This window comes from Poecile atricapillus, chromosome Z (assembly GCF_030490865.1).
Source record: "Poecile atricapillus isolate bPoeAtr1 chromosome Z, bPoeAtr1.hap1, whole genome shotgun sequence".
Taxonomy (NCBI): domain Eukaryota; kingdom Metazoa; phylum Chordata; class Aves; order Passeriformes; family Paridae; genus Poecile; species Poecile atricapillus.
In genome coordinates, this window is record NC_081289.1 from 118,296,285 (window position 1) to 118,318,220 (window position 21,936).

The 21,936-nt window shown below is 40.9% G+C and overlaps 1 protein-coding gene across 1 annotated transcript in view; it reads right to left on the reverse strand.

Annotated features, from left to right (window-relative positions):
• SLC1A1 (solute carrier family 1 member 1) overlaps positions 1 to 19,704 on the reverse strand; it is a 50,972-nt gene extending 31,268 nt beyond the window's left edge. The window contains exons 1-2 of the mRNA XM_058827967.1: positions 19,518 to 19,704; positions 5,868 to 6,008 (exon numbers count right to left, since the gene is read on the reverse strand). Of these exons, the coding sequence (XP_058683950.1) occupies positions 5,868 to 6,008; positions 19,518 to 19,608 (232 nt within the window). The 5' untranslated portion in view covers positions 19,609 to 19,704. The remainder of the gene's footprint in view (positions 1 to 5,867; positions 6,009 to 19,517) is intronic.
• Between the last annotated feature and the right edge of the window lie 2,232 nt (positions 19,705 to 21,936).

Below are 21,936 nucleotides of genomic sequence, written 5' to 3' on the forward strand. Positions count from 1 at the left end.
CCCCTTGTCTTAGCACTTGATGTCCATGTAAGAATACCCCCTCCAGCTCTCTTGTAGGCCACTTTGAGTGCTGGAAAGCTGGAACAAGGTCTCTCTGTAACCTTCTCTTCTGTATACTGGACAAGCCTGTGAACTTCCTGAAGAAGCACTCAGCTCCATCATCAGTCATTGATGAAATGTTAAACAGGATTGGTCCCAGTATTGAATCCTGGGGTACATCACTACTGACTTGCCTCCAACCAGACTTGTAGTGGTGATTGCAACCTTCTGTGTCTGCCCATTCAGACAGGTTTCAATTTGCCTCACTATTGCAATTATCTAACCTGTACAGTGTGGAGGAGGCCCAGTCCTCTGACAAGCCTCCTCCCTGGACATCAGCCCCCTAAGATAAGACAAAACTGCCTAGTCATGGTGACTCAGCTGTGGACCCCTTCCTGCTTCTGCCCCCATGCTATCTCACTGTTAGCTATTGGTCATCTTATCCCAGTCTCAGACCATTGGTCCCCTTCCCAATTCTCCCCTTCCCTATAAAAACCCCAGCTTTTGCCCAGCTCAGTGGTTAGACCATCACTGGCCCCCTTCACTGCAGCCCACATTAAAGACTCTCTGTGGAACGCTATATGGTGTTCCTGTCTCTTGTCTGCATCGGCAGGGGTAACCCCGGAACGGAGCTGGCTGGGCTGAACAGAGCTGATCACAGAGCAGAAATCACTGCTAAAAGAGCTGATCACCCAAAGCCTCTGCCCATGCTCCAAAGGGTTGCCCCTGGCTGGAGACTGCCTACAGAACCCCAGACAGCAGCTCTGTCTCCCAGGACATCTATCTGGGCTGTTGCTGGCAGAAGCTGTGGGTCAGACAGGTCCCCAGAACCCAGCCGCAACAGTATGGTATCAGTTGTCCTGTAGGGATGTTATGGGAGAGTGTCAAATAAAGTCAAGTTAGATCACATGACTTCTTTGAAATTCTGAATTTTCAGATCAAAAGGAAAATTCACACTTCCAAAAATTACTGTAAAGAAGTCAACAAAGAGAGGAATGAAAAATTTATGGAAGATCCAGGATTTGTCTTCAGCTATGATTATAAATAAGGCAGCTCGTTGTTTGCCTTACTGATAGTGGCAAGGCCAGGTACTTCTGCATGTGGCAGTACCTTTTCTAGAACGAGACCCAAAAGTATTTTCCCCCAAAGAAACCTCATCATTCTTGATTAAATGTAGGAACTGCAAGGAAAGCATCATAATCTGCATGCTGGCTGGTTGTCTTTGGTGGGACCAGATGTGTTCTGAGGATGTCCACCTCCCTGGAATATACATATTATGCAGACCCTGTAGGGCCTGTATCTGATGATCACAGATGTTGGACCTGTATGTGTTCACATGCTCAGTGGCAGACACTTGGGGCCACAATAACTTCAAAGTTACTGCAGTAAAAGTAGCAACACTTCATCTAGTCCAGAATTAATGTCTTTAGTTTACAAGTTAAGGGGATGCAATTAGCTCACTCAGAGTGAAAAGTATTGTCATGTTATTGTGCCTTTGTTGTAGGTTGGTTGTTGCACCAGAGACAACTACAATGGCTCATTTGGTACATAACGTAACCAGACTGTGATGTTGAGTCCAAAGGCATCTAGGAAGTTTTGGTGACTTTTGTAAATTTACATCATGTCAAAATACTAGATTTTGGTTACAGATAACAGTTTTGTGCATGAATCACTAAGGCAAAATTGGGAGGGGTGGCTGACGTACAAGATGATTATACAATCACTCAAAGGTACCTGGATGGGCTCAAGAATTTGTCTGAGAGAAATCTTGTGGAGTTCAACAAGAAGAAATGCAGAGCTCTATATTTGGGCAGGTGTAATGCAGGACACCAGTATGTCCTGGAAGGTGACTAGCTGGAACAGCTCTGCAGAGAAGGATCTGAGAGTCCTGGCAGACAACAAGCTGACCATGAGACAGTAAGATTTCACAGCAAAGGTGGCCAATAGACTCCTGGGCAACACTATGACAAGCACTGGCAGCATGTGGGGGGAGGTGATCTCTCTAAAGGCAGCACCTGTGAGACCACACCTGGAGTACTGGGTCTAGTTCTGGGTTACCCAGTACAATGAAGGGATGGACTTATTGGATGTAGTCCAGCAAAGGGCCACAACTATGATGAGGGTTTTGGAGCATCTCTCACATGAAGACAAATGGGAGAACAGGGACTATTCAGTCTAGAGAAGAGAATGCTCAGAGTGACCTTAGTCATGTGTATAAATTGCTGATGGGTGGAAATGAGTACGGACCCAGGCTCTTAGCAGTGGTGCCCACAAATACAACCTAATGTAGCCAAAAATTAAGAAATCTATGAGGTTTAATCTGAACATGAAGACACTGCTTTAGCTGACCCTGTGTGTTGGTTTGACAGAGCCTGGATTTTTTGGTAGCAGGAGAGGGTCACAGAGGTAGCTTCTGTGAGAATCTGCTAGAAGCTTTCACCATGTCCAACAGAGCCTGTCTCTGATGGCTCTGAAGACAGACATGTTGCTGGCCCAGTTAGAGAGGCTGGTAACGCCTCTGTGATGACATATTTAAGAAGAAAATCAAAATAGCGCAGGTGCAGTTTTTTTCTGGGCTGGCGATGAGCTGTGGCCACGACATCTCAGTGTGTCCCACAGCGAGCCTTGCCTGCCTGGCTGCCCCTGGCCAGCCACACCACAGGTGATAAGGGCAGGGCTGGCCGTGGTGGCTTCTCCTTCCTGGCACCCCACATGAAGAGAGGTGTTAAATAGCAGCAGCACTGCCACAGCCACCACTGCCTGTGCAATGGCAAACATGACAGATGGGTCCCCAACGTGGAACCTAGATGAGATCAACCTCCTGGTACTGCAGGATCCTGCAGGAATCTGAATTCATGGACTTTGTTGACAATGGTACCTACAAGTAGCAGAGTTTTCTTCTAATCAGAGAAGAGGAGGAAGTGAGGCCATGTGAGAGAAAACAACATGGTGGCATCAGGGTCAGCAGAAAAAATAGTGGGAGGAAGTGCTCCAAGCATCAGAGCTGAGATGAGGACTGTGGTGGAACAAACTGTCCCCTGTAATGCATGAAGTCCACGGGAGATGCAGAGATCCACTTGCAGCCCGTGGGAAAAGTGCTCACATCTGAGCCAGCGGATGTTGGAGGGGCTGTGATCCATGGGAGACCTGAACAGAGAGAGAGGACCCCTGCTGCTAGAGAGGGAGATGGCTCCTGCTTCCAAACTAGAGCAGCCTATCCTTAGGGGACTGCAGTCTCTGGATGAGTTACCCAAGCAAGCACTTTTGGGAAGACTGCCTGTGGGAGAGCCCCTAGAGAAAAGATTCCTCTTCCTGAGTGAACAGAAGATCCCGAGTGATGAACTGACCAAAACCCCCATGCCCTGTCTTCCTGTGCTGTTAGGAAGGAGGGAGGGAGCGGCTGGGGGGGGTAGGGGCAGGGGGAAGGTGTTTTAAAGCCTTATTTTACTTCTCATTACCCTCCTCTGACTCTGTTAATAATAAATTTATCTTATACCTTTAAATTTTAACCTGATTTACCCCTACAGCATTTTTCTTCCAGTCCTTATCTCAACTCATGAGCCCTTTGTTATTTTTTTTTCCCTCTCCACTGCCCAACTATAATAGAAGAGGGTGAGTGAACAACTTTCATGGCTGTCTGATGTTTAGCCATTATCAAACCATGACACCCTGCATGGGCATTGGATTAGATAGTTTCAAGAGATCACTTCCAACCTAAATCATTCTATATAACTCTGTGTAAAAGAAGAAAAATTACTAATATGCTGCATAAACATTCACAAGTTCACTTATTAAAATCAAATGTGCATTTCTGATGCTTGGAAGATAACATGCCTATTTCAAAAGCGGCAGTATCTCATCAACATCATCTGAGGATGGGTACGGGTGAATAGTGAAAACCATCATGGACAGACAATTGTGGTTAATTTGCAAAAGCCCTAAAAACTGTACTGAAGTAGCTTCTGTTTTTATCTATCCTGTTTCCTTTCCCTTGCCTAAAATCCTAATATAGAAGTGTAGAAATAATATATGCCCTTACTTTCTGTGGAAATCGGATATGCCAAGGTCAGAATCAGAGCATCTCATTCTCACCATGAGATGCTCTGATTCTGACCTTGGCATATCCAGTTACATAGTCATTTCTGTATTTGACTGTAATCTGCAATTTGTAAAATCTAAGCTTGTGTTAGTAGTTACAAATGCAGTTTACTCATACTGGAATATTATACATTATGTAAGCACAATAATTTTTAACAGGATGTTTCCCCTGCAAGTGATGGACAGAGATAGACTTAATAAATAAATCATTTCATGATTATTCTAATTGTCTAATTTATTGCTGAAGACATAGGTCCAACTTCACTCACAAATAAAAGCTTGCTCAAAAAAAGAAATGTCTTATTCTTATCTTGGCAGCTTTTCCTGGATATCTTGTCATAGACTAAGGTTCTCCTCTCCTTTACACACCAACAATTGTTTAACCTCCCTTAATTCCTTTGGATACAACCCTTGACTATTTTGTGTCATCATTTCTCACTCTGCCTTTGGAAGCTTTCCATTCTGGATCTTGCAGCTCTCGACATTCTCCATTTCAGTTACAACACTGGGTTCCTCTCACAACACAGATATTCTCAAAAGGCCTTGACAGCTTCCTTTAAGGACTTTCTGTCATAGATTCATTTTGGGGTGTGCTGCTGAGAAATTAGTGGTAGTTTTGGTTATGAGCTCTGGGGAGCTTGAACGTTTGTATTTAATGTCCTATTCTTGAATGTACTTTCACAACATGATCGAAATTCCCCGTCTATTTTCTGATCACAACATGCTCTCCTTTTCTTTAGTCAAATGTTTGATGCATTTTATTAACATCCAACTAATCAACAAAGGCCTGGGCATGAATATGTTGTCAAAACAGAGGTTTTGTGGAGATGAAAAGGGACAGTATAGTGACCAATGTGTCTTGATTCACTGCAAGAAGGCTGAAAGAAAATAGTCACGATCCTTGCACCCTCATCAAAGACTTAAAGAATAAAGAGAAGTTTGCTTACCTTTCCCTTTTTTGAAGGAAGTTATTTCTAAGTAAAGGCTATTTGACATTCAGTTCTGTCTCTTAGCTTTGGACTTTCTACACCAAATCTTTCTGAAGTTTTCCCTATGGGTGAACTGTTAGCAAATTCTAGCATTCAGGGCAGGGTTCCAGCCAACAGCTTGCTTGATTTTCCCAGAAGATGGAAGCTTTGCTTTTCCTTCCATTACCCTTCCTGGCCACACAGTCTCCTAAGCGCGTGCTTGGTTCAAAGGAGTTTTCAGTTTTGGGGAAGTACAAGTGGACTCATAGAAGGATTCAGTGAATGCTAGAGCTCATGCGAGGTAACTCATGGAAGTTTCCTGAGACCAAGGAGTATAGGTCAGGACCGTCCTCTTTTTATGACACTAGGCTATGAGATCAGCTCTCCCTTGCTTGTAAAATGGCATCATGAGACTACTTATAACAGTTAACTCTCTATCTCAGAATGTGCAGTTGCAACTTTGGGCTTCCAATTTGCAATTTAACAGCTTAACCCACTTCTGAAAACAGGAAGAGAGATACAAGAACCTATAGATTTGCAAAGTTATTAGGTCACAGCTCAATATAATATCATAGATAATGGTACTAATCCTTCCAAATCCTTTCTCATTCTCATTATATAAAGAAATAAATTAATCTAAAAATATGAAATCTGTATTTCTCAGTATAAAGTTCCATCAAGTTTTAAGGGGTTATTTCGTTCAGAATGAAATCTAACCCACAATGATAATCCCATAAGCTAACAGTACATTTTCAGTCATACCTGTGATCATACTTGATATGATTAATGGCAGAATGATGAGTTTGAGCATTCTCATCAGCAATTCCCCGGGAAATGCAAAGTAGAACTTATCCAAGTTAGACAGTTTGCCATATTCCCGTACAAGCATGCCAAATCCAATACCTAAAAGGGACATAAAAAATGTTACACAAATTAGATGTAATTTATAGTAGAGACATGTGAAACAAGGAAAAAAATAGTAGAAGAACAAAAAGAGCACACAATAAACATATTCAAACAGCTATGGTAGAACTTCTAAAGCAAATTAGCTAAGAGATATTTCCTTTTCTGATGATAAGCAAAGTAATGACACACAATTCTGAAGTTGTAGGATATCTTTAGGTATGTTTTGGGAAAAATCTGATTAATTGCTCTGACTATCAGTCCAGTCCAGTGCTGACCTTTTATCCACCTCCACTAGTTCTAGAAGACACATAGCTGGCATAAAAAAATTCAATAGACTATATAAACACTACCAAATGCTAAAGAGAGACAGAAATACTTCAGATTATTTTTACTGGTGAAAATAAGCCTACCGAAAAGCAACGCTTTCAGTAATTGCTGCTCTGCATGATTAGGAAAGAGCATGACTGTAATCACTAAATTAATTTAATAACTTTCAGGAAACAGACCAACAAAAATACACTCTGCTCATTTCACACTCATTTCACAACACAACCAGCCTACAAATACCAGACTATAAATTCAACCAGTGACGGAGCCATGGCACAAGGAACCTTTATACATCCTCTTATCTTTGGATTACATGAATTATCTCACTCCTGAGACAAATCATGGATAAGAGTTCTATCAAAAGAAAAAAAAACATTGGCCAAAATACAAAATTCTTAAGTTTGACAGGCAATACCTTTATTTGCCATTTCAACATGATTTTCAAATTAAAATGACTGTTATAGGAAATGTGTTTACCAGTGTCTAAAAAGCACTAGAAGAGTTGTTTCACACAGCTTTATATTGCTTCAATCCTGAGTGAAATTAACATCAAGAGATCCAGTTTCTAACTGAATCCAATGAAAGAACAAGTCAGAACTCTTCATCATCAAAATCAAGCTAAATTAAAATTAAGGCAGATTAAAACCCAAGTCTTTCCTGTTAATAGAGATGGAAAATGAACCAGGTAATCTTCCAAGAAAATGAGCTGCTCTAGTTAACTATTACGATTTCTGATCAAGGTTAATCTCTGTCAGTGAATACAGACAGTTTAAATTCCTTGAAGCAATCTTGAATCTTAAAAGCCTTGAAGATATTTGCAAAATTATGCAAATGACCTTGATTAATGAATGATAAGACACAATGATCTCTATTTCTAATCTAGGGACTGAATTAGATGGATTGAAAATATTTACTCTGCACTTTTAGATAAGCCCAAGCAAGATAAAATTCCATTTGTAAAATGGTTACATGAATTGAAGTCAGTTGCTAAGGCTTTGATCCTGAAAGCACTAGAGTAAATAGCTGAATCTAACCACACTGGCAATCTTCATGCCTTCAGACAATTCATGCAACTTAGTGTAGACATTTGCTTAAATTGCAGCAAGACTGAACGGCATGTTAATGGCAAATTGTGTGAAAGCTTGCTTTCAGTAGCTATGACTAGGACATATTCCATCTGCGTTTCATTCTACATGGTGACTGCCATATTTGACCAGATGGAATTCTGATCACAGTATATTCAGCAGGATTGCTAACAGGTATAAAGATTCATCCTTGTTTTCATTCTTCTGTTCTGTTTTCCACTTCTTTAGATTTCACTACAAAAACCTCCCACATGCCTTCAAAATTATAGCAGTTTCCTTAAGATTTTCTATCTATATTATTATACCTGCTCTTTTTAATACTTTTGTTGAGAATATTATTTATCCAATAAATAGCTGAGAAAAGAGTTCCAGCAATCTTGCAACATCATTGCTCTCAATTCTTTACTATGTAATTTCTTTACCAGACAAAGCACTTTTATTCATATTAACTTGTGTAGTATGCCAAACTGCAGTAAAATGCAGCTACCTTTTAACTGCAGTTAGCATCTGCATATGCTGCTTGAATATAACATAAGAATATGAGAAAATTTATTTTGTAACAGTAACAAGAGAAGGTTAGAAATTTAGAAGAATAAACTTGCTTTTGTAGTGGAAATGGACACATATAAGATCTTTTGATCCTTATCTCGATAACAAAGTTTAACTTGGAAATTTCTTCTGGGAATTATAAGACACAAAAAGAAGTGTAGTCCAGCATAAACATATTTTACATGGTAGCACTGCTTCTAACATCACATTGGTATTAGCAACCATAAATAGAGATGAAGTCTTATAAAAATCTCAATTTCTTTAGATGAATGCTACTGATAACTCCTTATTTCTGAAATTAAAATGGACAATTACTTATAACAACCATAAAAAACACTATAGTCTGCAAAGCCTCTTCTATATATTAGGATTTCTTTTTTTCCTTTTTTTTAAATGAAATTATTTGCTTTTACTTTTTGAGGAGCAAAACATCACTCTTCCTACTTCCCTTCTTCATATGTCCTATTCAACCACTCTTCCTTTCTTGTCCATGATAAATGGGTTTATTTTCTTTTCCATCTCTTCTCTTTGTTGTTCCTTCTTGTCCACATGGCTAAGTTAGGTTATGATTTTCAGCACAAGAGCAATCCCTTACTTACATCTCAATTATACATATTGCTTAAGCTCCAGCTTTCTGCAATATTGGGCAGATGTGAAGAATGATGGTGGAATAAACTGTACAATCCATACATTTAATTTAAATTTTAAGGGAAATATATCCTTGTAACTATGCATAGTACAGCACATGCTGTATCTCATGGTGTCTACTTTTCCTCTACCAGCAGCCACCAAGACAGCAAGTGAAAGATGCAGTCTGGGTCCCTGGGATTATGATGCACAATGAAGGCCACAGGACAATTCTCCTGTCTGAACCCATATGGAACAACACATGCCCTAACTCCTTGTTACTGTTCTCCCAGGTAGCACATAAGGTTTTTTATAAGCTTGGTAACAGACAGAAAATCCTTCAAAGAGAGGGTGTAAACACAGACAAAGCAAAGTGAGGGGTGAGGATGAGAAGAACAAGAGAAGAAAAACAAAGCAGAAGAAAATCACTGAATATAAGCACACCAAGTGAAACCCATTGGCAGCCATCTTTCAGGGAGTCCCAGCTTGAAAAGCTAGAGGGAATACATGTAGGATGAGCCATTTTTCATTGCGTTACCCAGAAAAAGTAGAGCAGAAAGTGCTGCAAGGAGTTAGCTAGCGCACTGGCTTCACTGTATGTAGCACTAGATCCATCACATCTACCAAGTCTGAGGCTTTACAGGACCTAGTAGATGATGGCTGTGTGTAGTAAGGTGGCAGAATTAGTCTGGCCTGTGTATGTATGTTCAGTGAGTCCACCACAGAAATTAGGTAAAATGTGTCTTGGGACACCATTACGTTGAGTTGCTTGTCTATCTGCAAAACAACTTCTGTGACATCTGGGTATCTGGTGAAAAGTAATTTATTGCAATCTTCATCTGGAGTTTGCAATTCTATTTTTTTCTATTTGCTATTGTTATTTTACATATTGCTATCCTTTCTGAAATGTTTTCTAAGGAAAAAGGTAAATTCTTTGTATGGGAACAATTACAGGGCTAGTACATTTTTCTTCAAGTACCTTGCTGCAATTCATGACACAGATTAGGAAATGAGTAAAAAAACCTCCACAAACTCTGTTCAAAAAATTTGCATAATCTTTGAGCTCAGTTATACTAGCACACGTGGGGTGCATCACAGATTGTCCTACAGCTATTGTAAACTTGCAAAAATTTGCTGGCCATTCAGCAGTCTCCTAAACAACCCGTGGTGGAGACCATTTACAATTTTTCAGGAAGTGATAGCTAAACCCTGAAGACATTTGTATAATTATGTGAGGTCAACAAAATACAGACTTTGAATTTGAAAACTCAGAAACCCTGAGTATCTGAATCTGTTCAGGACATGCAGTATGGCATTACTGTACTTATTTGCTCTACCATTGTGGGTTACTTGCTCTTCAGAACTGTCGTACCTAACTACATCCTTTGTAAGAAGACAGCATGACAGCATGCCCCTTTACTTTCTTTACCTTCACAGGTAGGAAAACTCACAATTTAGAAACAGATAACCAAAGTCCACACATAGACATGCCTGCTTCTATTTCTCACTGAAAGAGAATATAGAACAGAAAAAATGTTATCTAACAGGTAGGACTCCCTCATGTTATTTATATTCATGGATGAGAACACTGGTTTGGGATGCACAGCTTTAATTGACAGGGAGTTTTCCCTCAGTGTGCATGACACTGAAGAAACAGCTTATCACCTTCAACTCCACTGACTTTATTATGTGAATGATCCTTAGGAATGAACCATAACGACTATGAGAAAAGGAATCCAGCATATATCTTTGTAGAACTAATAATCTATTTTGCAAAATGATCTGTTCTGTAGTACATGAAGCACTCTGCAAAAAAAGCTGTGGTATTTATTTTTCCTGTTTTCTTAAAATTTCATAATATGGAAACTTCTTTTAACTGAAGCAGAGTTAGTGACCCTGGCTGATGCTGAGAGAGATTGTGGGAATTACAGGAATTCTGCTTTGACACAGCACTGAAAAAAGAAAAAAAGAGTCACATTGTTCAAACCTGGTATTTAATTGTACTGTAGCAATATCTATTGTGCTATTAACTAAGTGATTAAGCTCTTCACAATTTCATTTTATATGCTACACACATGTGACAGACTAAAACACAATTACTTGTTATCATTTTGGTGGGTCTTAACTGGATTAACTTCACAGCAGATGACTCATGGAACTGAAAAGATATCAAAGTTCCCTGACTTGATTTCAAACACAATGCAAAACATTCAATATAAACATGTCAAATTGCAGCACAGGCAGGAAAGATTTCTGCAGTGTGATACGTTCTCAGTCCTTTAGCAATATTTTATAAATAAATTTTGTCTGCTCTCTCCATAGAGTTTCTGTTATCATTGGTTGTCTCTTAGTGCAAAGAAATACAGTGCCAACTATAGAACACTAATAGAGAGGGTGTGGAAGAATATATTACTAATGCTTACAAACGTATTATTTCAGCTCTTTTTGCATTATTTTTAATACTTTCTAATGTTACACAATCTACTGTTTGAAACTCTGCTTGACAATGTACCTTCCAATAAACATACTGATGTTGATTGAAAAAAGAAGATTCTTTGAAAACTGTGGGCAAGTTTCAGGGGTATAATTACATGGCAACTAATCTTAACTCTCTGGTTGCTTGTGTTAGCCAAACTACCAGCTTGCTTACAAAGACATGTGAAGAAAAGTTCTCTCAGAAATCTTCCAGAATAAAGTTCCCATATCAGCTCTTGGTTTACTGAAGAATATTTAGCAGCAATGTATAAGAGGATATAAGCTGGTACTCTGCCATGGTGAGATCCCGAGATGCTTTCTGATTATCCTGTTGTGGGGTGCAGTGGTTGTAAATTCCTTCATGCAAGTAACACATTGTCATCTGACTGCAGTGTGAGGAAAGTTCAGGCAGACAGTGATTCCCTGTGATGGACCTTCAGGAATGAAGGCAAGGTAGAGTGCTGGCCAGAGGGGGAAATATCAGCTTCTCCAGTGTGGATGTACTCCCCTTACTCACAGCAGGTTTGAAGGCTACTGCAAAGAGCAAACCCACGTAACTCCTGTTATTTTCTGTGCATGGGAGCCTGGAACAGGGCTAATAACATAGGGCAGCCTCTAGCTGTCACCACTAACACTGAGCAGCCTCTCTGCTATGCAGCCCTGCACAAGGTACACCTTAGTCAAACCAAGGGCAGTTAGTTCACTCAGCCAGCAAAAGGGAAATAGTGAATATTTTCCTGTGACTATATGACCACAGTTCTGCTGAATCTGAACCAGTACTTCCTCCAAACACGCAGAGGGATAACCAGCTTGATTATTTAACAATGTCTCCTATTGGGCTCCGGCTTTCCCCTCCTTTATCCAAACAAGACTGTAGATGAATTCCACCTATACATATCTTCCAAATATTTTCCATGTGCAGATGCAACTTCTTTCAGAGAAAGCCAAGAAAAAAATATACAGCTGAAGGAAGAAGAAAAATCTTACGATTGTGCTTCATCTAGTTAGAACTCTTGTAAATAATCTGCCACTTTAAAAATAAACTAAATTGTACCAGAGATAATTATTTTTTCTTTCACAGTTTTTCAACAAACTCGTTGACTTACTATGTTTGTGAAGTACTGTGCTTACAAGCTTAACATAACAAATTTATTTATTTTATAAACAAGGCTATGTCCTAAATTAAACAATCTGGGGAAAATGACAATTCTTTCCCAGCAGCTATGCAATCTACATTTCTTCATTAATTTGGATTTGTCCTGATGAAAGCACCCGTTCCTTTGGGAAGTACTGTGTGAAACTCATTAAGGTTTCAGGAAAAGCAAATTCAGTGTTGAACACGCACAAAGGAGGACTATAGGGTAATTAAAAGAACGAAGAGCCTACCTTTTGAAAGGAGATGAAAGAGCTTAGTTTGTCCACCAGGGATGAGTGAGGTAGAAATATAGAAAATGGTTAAATACTAGCAATGGAGCAACATTTTAATTATTGGATACATAGTGAAACCGAATATATTTATAGTGGAAACTGTAAGGCTTTTCACCATCAGATTGAAGAATACAGCTTCCTAGGAGGATATGCAGCATCAAATAGCCTAACCAGCTTTAGGATGGAGCATGACATGTAACAGAATTTTATCTACAGTGATGCAGTCTGAAGCAGCAGAGGCTAGATATAACACAGGGGGTATCCTATCTCATATTCCTGTGTTTTACAGTAAAACTGAAAGGTAAGCTGACAACAGTAACTTGTCTTTCTTCTTTTGCAGACCTTCCTTATGATCTCTTTCAGATGTCAGTTTCAAAACCATTACCCCTCTCCTTCATCGCATGAGTCTATGACACAAGAGCCTTCTTTAATTATGCAGCCATCCAGACATGTATAGGCCTTACTGCTTCCAAAATGTCTCCAAATGTACTACATTCTATAAAGCAGTGCTTTTGTTTAAACCCCTTTTCTCAGTCATTTCAGAAATTCATATCCCCCAGTTTTAGCATCTAATGTTTTGCTTATATGGCCTAACACTACAGCACCATTGGCACCACTGCAATGCCACACACAATAATAAGAATTTCTCACCCTTCCTTGTAAAGGCCCATTGATCTTCTGTTCTCTTTCTATCAATATTTGCTTGCTGTCCAAAGCTGTATAAGCACCTTTGTACATGGACAGCCCAAGAGATATTAACTCAGTAGAGCACATCAGGAAAAATGCATCTTCATTTAAGACCCCTAAAACACACAAGAAACTAAATGCTTGGCAGCGGTGTAAGAAAGGTGAAAGGCTAGTAACTGGAAATATCTGCCAGATTCTGTCACTTGTTATTGCTTCTTTGATGAGAGAAAAGGACAGTTAACAGGACATTCCGTTCTAGCTCTCCCCTTGCTGGAAGAGCAACGGAACGATCGTGACTGAGATAAGCAGCTGGAAAGGCAATTTAGCGGACACGTGCAAATAAAAAAAGCGGATAGTAACATGCAGAAACATTGTTATTCTGAAACTAATGAAAGCATCAAAGCATTGAGAAATCAGATATATGACCCAGAAAATTAGCTCAGATTAAGCAAGGCCAGGATTTTTGTTTGCCACTCCAAAAGCATGAAAGCACCACAAAATTTGAAACATTAACTCCAATACAGCCCTGATCTTCAGATGAGATACAGATGTGATACAGATGTGATCTCACTACACAAGATAATGTTGTGTGTTGTGGGTCTCTAAGTACAAATGCCTTGCACAACTCCTGTGAGGCATTTGTGGGGAAAAAAAAATAAAATCCAAACACTGAAACTGTTTGTGAGTAGTCTCAACCTGAACACTACCTTTTTAGATGGCATATGTAAGACAAAAGTGTCTTTAAGCTTTGTTTCTAAAATGTAAAAATGAAAGAAAAATATTTTTTGCAATTACATTGTCGTATCTTCCCTTAAATAATACTGGAAAATTAGACAGAGTTAGTATTTTACTGATACTAGTATTGGTGTTCTTGCTTAAATGTAAAAATAATACTGGTAGACTTTGGTAGTTTGGGGACTTCACAGAGTGTAAATTAACATTAGGCTCACCCTTTCCAAAGATTTCAAAATTCAGCTCTAGTGATAATTTCACTTCCCTCACATAAAGTGAAACCCAGAGACTGTGTTAAAACAAATAATAAAATGGGAAATCTTTATATGCCAGAATAAGAAATAAAAGACGGGTTTTCTTTGCTTCAAAACCGTTCAAGCCCAAAAGAGACATCATGCCTAACTTCAATTACCTTTGAAATCTTTCATTGGCTGACATCCTGGCTTAGAGCATTTTTGATCCTCAGTGGTATGTGAAACTCTCAGATGAAATTATTTGTCATTCTGCATTTTACTTTCCATTGTTAAAATGAAATTCAGACATTTTCTCAGAATTGCTGTGTTTCATACATTTCTGAAGAGATCTCATCCTATATCAAACTGCTGGCTAGTGTTACAGAGAAATACAGATATAAGAATCATCACTGTCTAGAGAGGCACAAGTATGCTGTTCTGAGGAACAGCAAGAAGAAAACAGTCTTCTTTTAAATTTCCATGCTACCACAGTTGATTCAAAATATCTGGTCTTCATTTTTTATAAATTCCAATTTAATGAAATGCTATGCTTCCGAATTTGAGAAAGGAAAACTGAATGATTGGCTTAAAACTATACTTGTCAGAAACAAAGCAATAATTCTTTTGTTTTATTATATTCCCCTTAACTTCTTTTCTGCTGGTTTTGCTAGTGTATTTCAAGAGACTCTAAGTCTGCTTCATTGTTTGGAACCTTACCATTATATTTGGGAAGCAAGAAATGGTACCGAAGACAGTACCTAAGCTAATAAGATAAGGATACGAGAAGAGAGAAATGGAAAACGGTGAAACCTTACTTCATATCAAGCATGTGCTTTTGCTATTTAAATTGCATTTGCCAGAGACGGAAGCAACTTACTGTACAGAAAGACTTTACAGATCTTTGGGGTTTAGAAGCTGCAGTCTACACTTGCAAAAAAAACTCAGAAATATGGTGAGTTGCCTGGATTCATGTGGCCTTCTGCATAGGGGATGACCATGCATAGAATGATAGGTTACTAATTGTTCTGTTCTTGTCTTCATGCTATGAGACATTCATTCTTGTAAGAATTCACTGGTCAGCCTCCAGTAATGGAGAACTACTGATATTAAAACCAGCTGTCAAGTCCTGTCGTGTCTGATGACAGAGGGAGCATAGCCTTTCATTTAGCAGGTGTGAATGCATCTGACTTGTCTAAAAATGAACAAATATTCTTACAGTGAGATTTTACTTAATATTATAATACAAAATAATAACTTCAATTAACATTATAGAGAATAAAGGTATATAAACTGCTAGGGGGCTAGCATAAAACACGAACCCAAAGATTCAGTGTCTCATTATAGTCACAACACTCAGAGTTTCTGCAGTGCTGGCATTACAACAGGAGCGATGCATATTTTAATCTCACTCTCAAATGCAGGGAGAAAAGGAGGTCTGATGCCAGCCCAAATCTTTCAACAGTGGAACTGCACAAAGTGTCTGATCCTGTGGAGTCTGAATAAATTCACTTCAGAAGTGGAAAAGTCAGGTATTTAGGCATGCTCCAGCCTCAGTACCTGACCCCCGCCCTCTCTGTTACTCCATTCCTGCCTTACATCACCGCTTGCTGCAGCTCGAGTTTTTGCCCGTTCTCCAGCCGGCCGGTCCTGGCTCTCCGTAAGCCACCTCGGACAGCTCCCGCCGCCCCTGCGCCGCCCAGCCCGGCTCCCGGGACGGCGCCAAGGTTCCTTTTCGTGGAGTCTGAGGTGTACAGCGTAAGGACTACGTACATGTCTGAAGAGAAGAATGATGGAGGAAGGTATACAGCAGAGCACAAAAGGGTTTATCACTGCCTCACACTGAGACTGCACCGGCACACCCCTGATGAACAAAGGGCTGAAGAAAGGACACCTGCCACTCACAGTCTCCCATGCCATTAGCTTCCTCCTTCTTTATCAATCTCAATATTGCATTTCTCAAATTTCTACATGCATACCTGAATAATTTCAGTTTCCCACACATGTGCTGCTGAGAAAAGCCTAATCCCACAGACAGGCTCAGAGGTATCTGAAGTTCTGAATCTGTTTAGGAAGTGACACACACTCCATTCAGTGATTTAAAAAAAAAGTACTTGTAACCTGCAAATTTAGGTCAACTGAATCCCTCAGAATAATCTTTCACAGAGATTTGTGCTACAAAGCTACAAAACCGCTACCAAGGACAAAAAACAACAAACAAAAAAAAAAACAAAACAACCCTGCAACATCTTTGTGTATAGTTTCTGAGAATGTAAAATGATCTTGGCTATTGCAACTCAGTGCCTTGGACTATATGTACACAAATCACCTACACCTTAATTTCCATAGTAAGAAAAAAGCTTTTCTGCTGAAGAACTGCACAATATTACAGGCTATCAGGCTATGACACACAGACTAATAAGCGAGTATTTACACATAATCAGCCTTTTACTTTCATGACTGGTTTGTCTGTGTTGCAGCAGTGACCTTTTGGAGACAAAGTGATGACAAAAAAGAAATACTCTATGAGAAATCTGTGAAGTGTGACTTAAACTCCCCGTATGCAATTGCCCTTTGGACACCTGCTTCAGGGTGAGTAATTTTCAGGGATATTTCCAGTTTATTTTGCCTCAATTGTATCATCTGGAAATAATGTAACTTTATACAGAAAGGGCTGAAGATGCACTTGAAGCAAGTCGACTTTTAAACTGCTTCTGTTAGGGCCAGCAGAACAAAAAGATGCAAGACACACCTCCTTTTGCAGGTATCTGTGTGAGACTGCTGCTCTCCTAGTTGTGCATCTCTCCACATCAGTTTGGTGGCCTAAAGCTGACTCTCCTCTAAGGCAAGGAAAATAACCACTTGAGCTTCAATTCTTGTTTTCTTTGAACATACATTCAGGTGTTTTCACCCAAAAGACATGACACTCAAGATATGTTGTGTACCGATTTTAAATTATACTCCCCACCCCCACACACTGCTATGAAAGAAGTTCTACTATTTTTGAAAATGGAATGGACAGGCTAAGGGTTGAATCCTAAGACATAGTATAAAAGAATTACTCTTGAAGGAAGAAGTGTTCAGAATTCTGTGGGGTTTCTGTCTGTTTTCAGAAAAGCACACAAATAATCAGGAAAACTTTTCAGCTTACCCTTCAGTAAGGGTACTAGCAAAGATATGTATATTTCAACTGGATGCTGAACATGGCTCTGATAATGATGAACAAAAATCACCATTCCATATGACAGTGTAGAAGTATGAGGTACTTTGCAAGACAGCTGGACAGCTTTCATAGCATATTTTCTCAGCTTGATGTATTTATTACTTGCACACATTTTTGAAAAGTCTATTTTCTTCTTTCAAAACGATGTCCCACGCTTCTGCTCATAAATGCTAAATAGTTCTTCCAAACTAACTAGATTAACAAACCTCAGACCAATTTCCCAGGGTATATTAAAGAAGAATGAATGTATAAATTTAATTATGAAGGGTTTGTGAACTCTAGGTATATTACAAACTTTCCTCATGCTGCACTATAACAATAATATATCATTTAATTCCATCTTCACAAAGGTTTCACTATTCTTGGTATGTGCCTTATTTCACCTTTGAGAAATACTGGAAATGCTGAAGATACACAGTACCATGCAAAAGGTAATTTGGTCCAAGGCTCACAGAATTAAGATGAAGACTCTCTCTGATAGTATTATAGAGCTCCCCTGAGTTATGGACTGTTAATTACAGTGTAGCAGGAAGAGAAGGGGAAGGACATAGCAGGTGTTGGAAACTGGTCCTCTCACTGGGAATTCCTATTGGGTATTAGGGGAATTGGGGTCAATTGTCCCCACAGCTCCCTCATTGTCATACTTTGTGGCTCTCACAGAAATTTAACTTCAGAATGTTGCACCTGTAGAATCACATCACTCTCCAATTCTAACTACACTCACTGAAGATGAGAAGGGAATATTTCTTAACCACTTCTGTAAATTGGAAGTACGTGAACTCCTAGAATAGTAGCTGACAGTAGTATGTGAAAAAGCAATTGTACACACACAAACACAGACACATAAACATGCTCCTCCAGTTGTACAGTCAGATTTTCAAAGCAAGGCCCTTAACACTTGGTATGCAAAACTCACAAAAATCTTTCCTTTTTGAATGAGGTGAGAAAAATCCAGAGATTTTTCAAATACTGAATGCATTGAGGAAAACACACATGCATATGTAAGCACAGTTCTGGCCACAGCTTATAAATAACTGTGTGGAATTTCAAAATAATAATTCTCTTCTGAACAAATTAGTACCAAAACAGGCATGGCCCAGCCAAAGTTCAAATTAGCACAAAAGTCATCTGAAAGGACCCAGACAGCAAGTTAAGGAAGTATTTACAGCACCACTTCTCCACAGGAGAAACAATGTGAATGAGGCTCAGCAACTAATAACGAGGAGAAAATGAGAAAAAGTGTGCAAGTAGGGCCAAAATTATGCCCCATGGAAAAGCCTCTTCATCTAAGTAACCTGACGCATTTTCTTGGCCCTCTTTTCCCACTTATTCTTATTAAGATGGCGTTCAACTTGCTTCCCCTTCAAAAACTTGCTGATGTACATGGGAGATATCCTGCCATCTTTACAATGATGGCCCTGAAAACCCCTCTGAAAGCCGGGTGGCACTGCTAGACATTTCACTCTCGAAAACCCCTCAGAAAGCCGGGCGGCACTGCCAAACTCTTCCAGCCGCACCTTTCGCTTGGGCCATCAGAAGCTCCACAAAGCCCCCTCCATCGCTCTCCAGCCCTGCAACCTCCCTCGGCGAGGCTGCCACCGGCAGACCAGCAGTAGGCAGGGGCCGCGTCTCTCCAAGAGCTGCAGAGGCCACCCGGGGCACAGCCCGCCGTGGGGACCTGCAGTACGGAGGGTTCACGGCCCCCGGCGCCCGTGCGCCTTCTCCACACGGCGGTCTCACGCCGCCGATCACGACCTTTGCCACACGGGTCGGCGGGACGCGCGCATGGGCCGGCCCGGCCAGGAGGGCCCCGGGTCCCCCCCTGTCGACCCGGCCGCCCGGGGCTGAGAGCGCCGCGTCCCCTCTCGCCCGGCCGCCGCGGCACCGCGACACTGCGGGACTGCTCTCCACGGCCGCGGCGATGCCGGGGAAGAGCGGCCGGCCGCCCTCGCCCGCCTTTCGGGTGGGTCGTTAGCATGGCCCCTCACCGCCCAGCCCGGCCCTGCGGCCGCGCAGCACCCCTCGCCCCGCCGCTGGCTCCGGTCGGGAGCCCCGCCACCCTTGCGCCCGGCAAGGCCGTACCGTGTCGGCAAGGCCGGGCGGGGGGCGGCGGCGCCGCGTTCCCTGCCTACCCTGCGCTCACCCGCCAGCACGGCAGCCACCGTGCTCAGCAGCAGCGAGTTCTTCTTCACGAAGCTGGGGCAGAACAAGCCCTTGTGGATCGCCTTCGCCATGGCGGGGGTCGGCGGGGCTGGGGCGGTGCGTGCCGCGCGGAGCGGAGCCGAGCAGATCCGATCTGGGCCGAGCCGAGCCGAGCCGATCCGGGCCGGGCCGGGCCGAGCCGAGCCGAACCGAACCGAGCCGAGCCGAGCCGAGCCGAGCCGAGCCGAGCCGAGCCGAGCCGAGCCGAGCCGAGCCGAGCCGAGCCGCCTGCGTGCGCTCCGCGGGACTGCGCGCTTACCGCGGGGAGGCGGGGACGTTGCGCTTCACCTGGCAACCGGAGAGCCCGGCCCCCGCCCGCCCCTCGCTCGGCCGGCCCACCTGCCGCCAGCACACCCAGCTCCTGCTGAGAATGTCGGCAGGTACACAAATATCTTGGAAGATTTCCCCCCGGGATTTGACCCTGGTAGGCTTAAATACCGCAATAGCGAAGAAGCTTTTATTTCTTGTGCAACTCACTGGCAATGGTCTCCCGCTCCCTCCTCACCATAAGCTTGATTAAAGTATATAGGATACTTGGACACAGTTCCCTGTGGGGCTATGGTTTTCAATGTGTCTATAAACGTGTTGATTTTGATTGTCAAACCCGTAGCTCAATGGTAAATGCAAGAAACAAACAGCCAAGCCCAGTCAAAATCTGCCATTGTCTTGATGAATGACATGTAGGAGAGAGCAGAATGAAAGGTTAATTGCACTTGATATCATCCATTTCAAAACACGCATTTGTGAGGTTTACCTGATTTCTGCCTGCAACAACTGGGTAACTAAGGCCTGAGGGAGATCAGCAAAAAACTGATTGAAACCTTGTCACTTTTGCTCTTCGCGTGAATCCGGCTGTTCTGTGTGATAGCTTGGAGAAAAATATGTACCCTGCTGAGTCAGGTAAGAGCACTGAAATCCACCTGGATGAGAAGCAAGAGCTGTCATCAATCTCAAGTGTTAAAACCTTGACCTAGCTGCATAAATTCTTATAGAAACACCTAAAATTGTCCATATTTTTCATACGTATAGAACAACTGCAGTAATTTGTTTACATCTGTCATCAGGAGAATTTCATTTAAAAAATAAGAGAAAGCTTAGTGGTGGAAAGGAAGCAGATGAGTAAGTATATCAGTTTAATTAAGTCATAAAAGGTTTCAGACCACATAAAAGGAAGGCTGGCATACTACCATGTTACAAGCTACAGCAAAGGAAAACAAAAATAATTAATGCAAAGAAATGGTAAGAAATACCATGACTATGCCTAAACTTTGGTATGGAAATGTTACAAAGTATGACTGGCACTAAAGAGGTACGCAAAGAAAAAGGCACACTGGTTTTCAAGGTGGTCAAGATCAGGCATACCTTCTGCAGAAGAGCTCTGAATTTGGATCTCATTGCCACTGGGTGTGATTTTTTTCTTTTTTTTTTTTTAATTTCCTCTCGTATACTTGGAGTCTCAGATGTTGCTTTCAGTAAGTCAAATGTCTGATCTATCTGCCCTAGCAGGTGGTGAATTGGTGCCTCCCTAGACAGTAGGAACAAAATTATTTGCAAGACATCTTCAGAATTCAGGCCTTCCTTTAACTTTCTCTCTATTCACATCACATACCCCTTCTTACAACTTATGCTGTTTCTCTTTTGAGCTGTTTTGATGAGCTAGGGGAAATTATTCCAATTCAGTTCCTGAAGACTAGCTAAAAAAAGGTTAGAATTTACTTATTTCTCTATGAAGTTTGTTACTACTAAAGTATTAAGTATCCTTTTTTCACACTAAGGATTTCATAGTACCTTCTTGGTAAGTTTAGAATTACCTTCAGCATTCTTAGGACAGAAAAATGCCCTTCTGCAGGTATGAAACAATGTGATTGTAGCTGATATATTTCTTCCTGGACCTTGCAATACCTTAAAGGAGTTGCACAACCTTAAGAAAAACATAATACATTTATACTTTACAACTTGTGAGGGCTAGAAACAGGTCTTATTTTTGCATTCTGCAGCAGCAAGACAATGTATATTGAATAATGTTGAAGACCTCTATATACCTTTTGCTCTCTGTCGCAGTACTATGCTCTGTTATTTTCTGCTAGTGTTTTGTCCCTAAAACTATCTAAGGAAAAAAGCATACCAAAATTCTAGCCTTTTTTCCTTAATAATTTGTCTTTATTTTTTAATTTCATCAAAAGTCATTCCATGGCCTTGACCTCACAAAAAAAAAAAAAAAAAAAAAAAAAAAGAAACAAACAAGTTGATAACACAACAGTCACAGAAAGCTAAAGAAGGGTTTAAAAAAATTTAGGCTGATGAAATAGGGATGTTTTAAACATTTTGATGAGCAAGCTGGTTTTAATTTCATTTTCCTA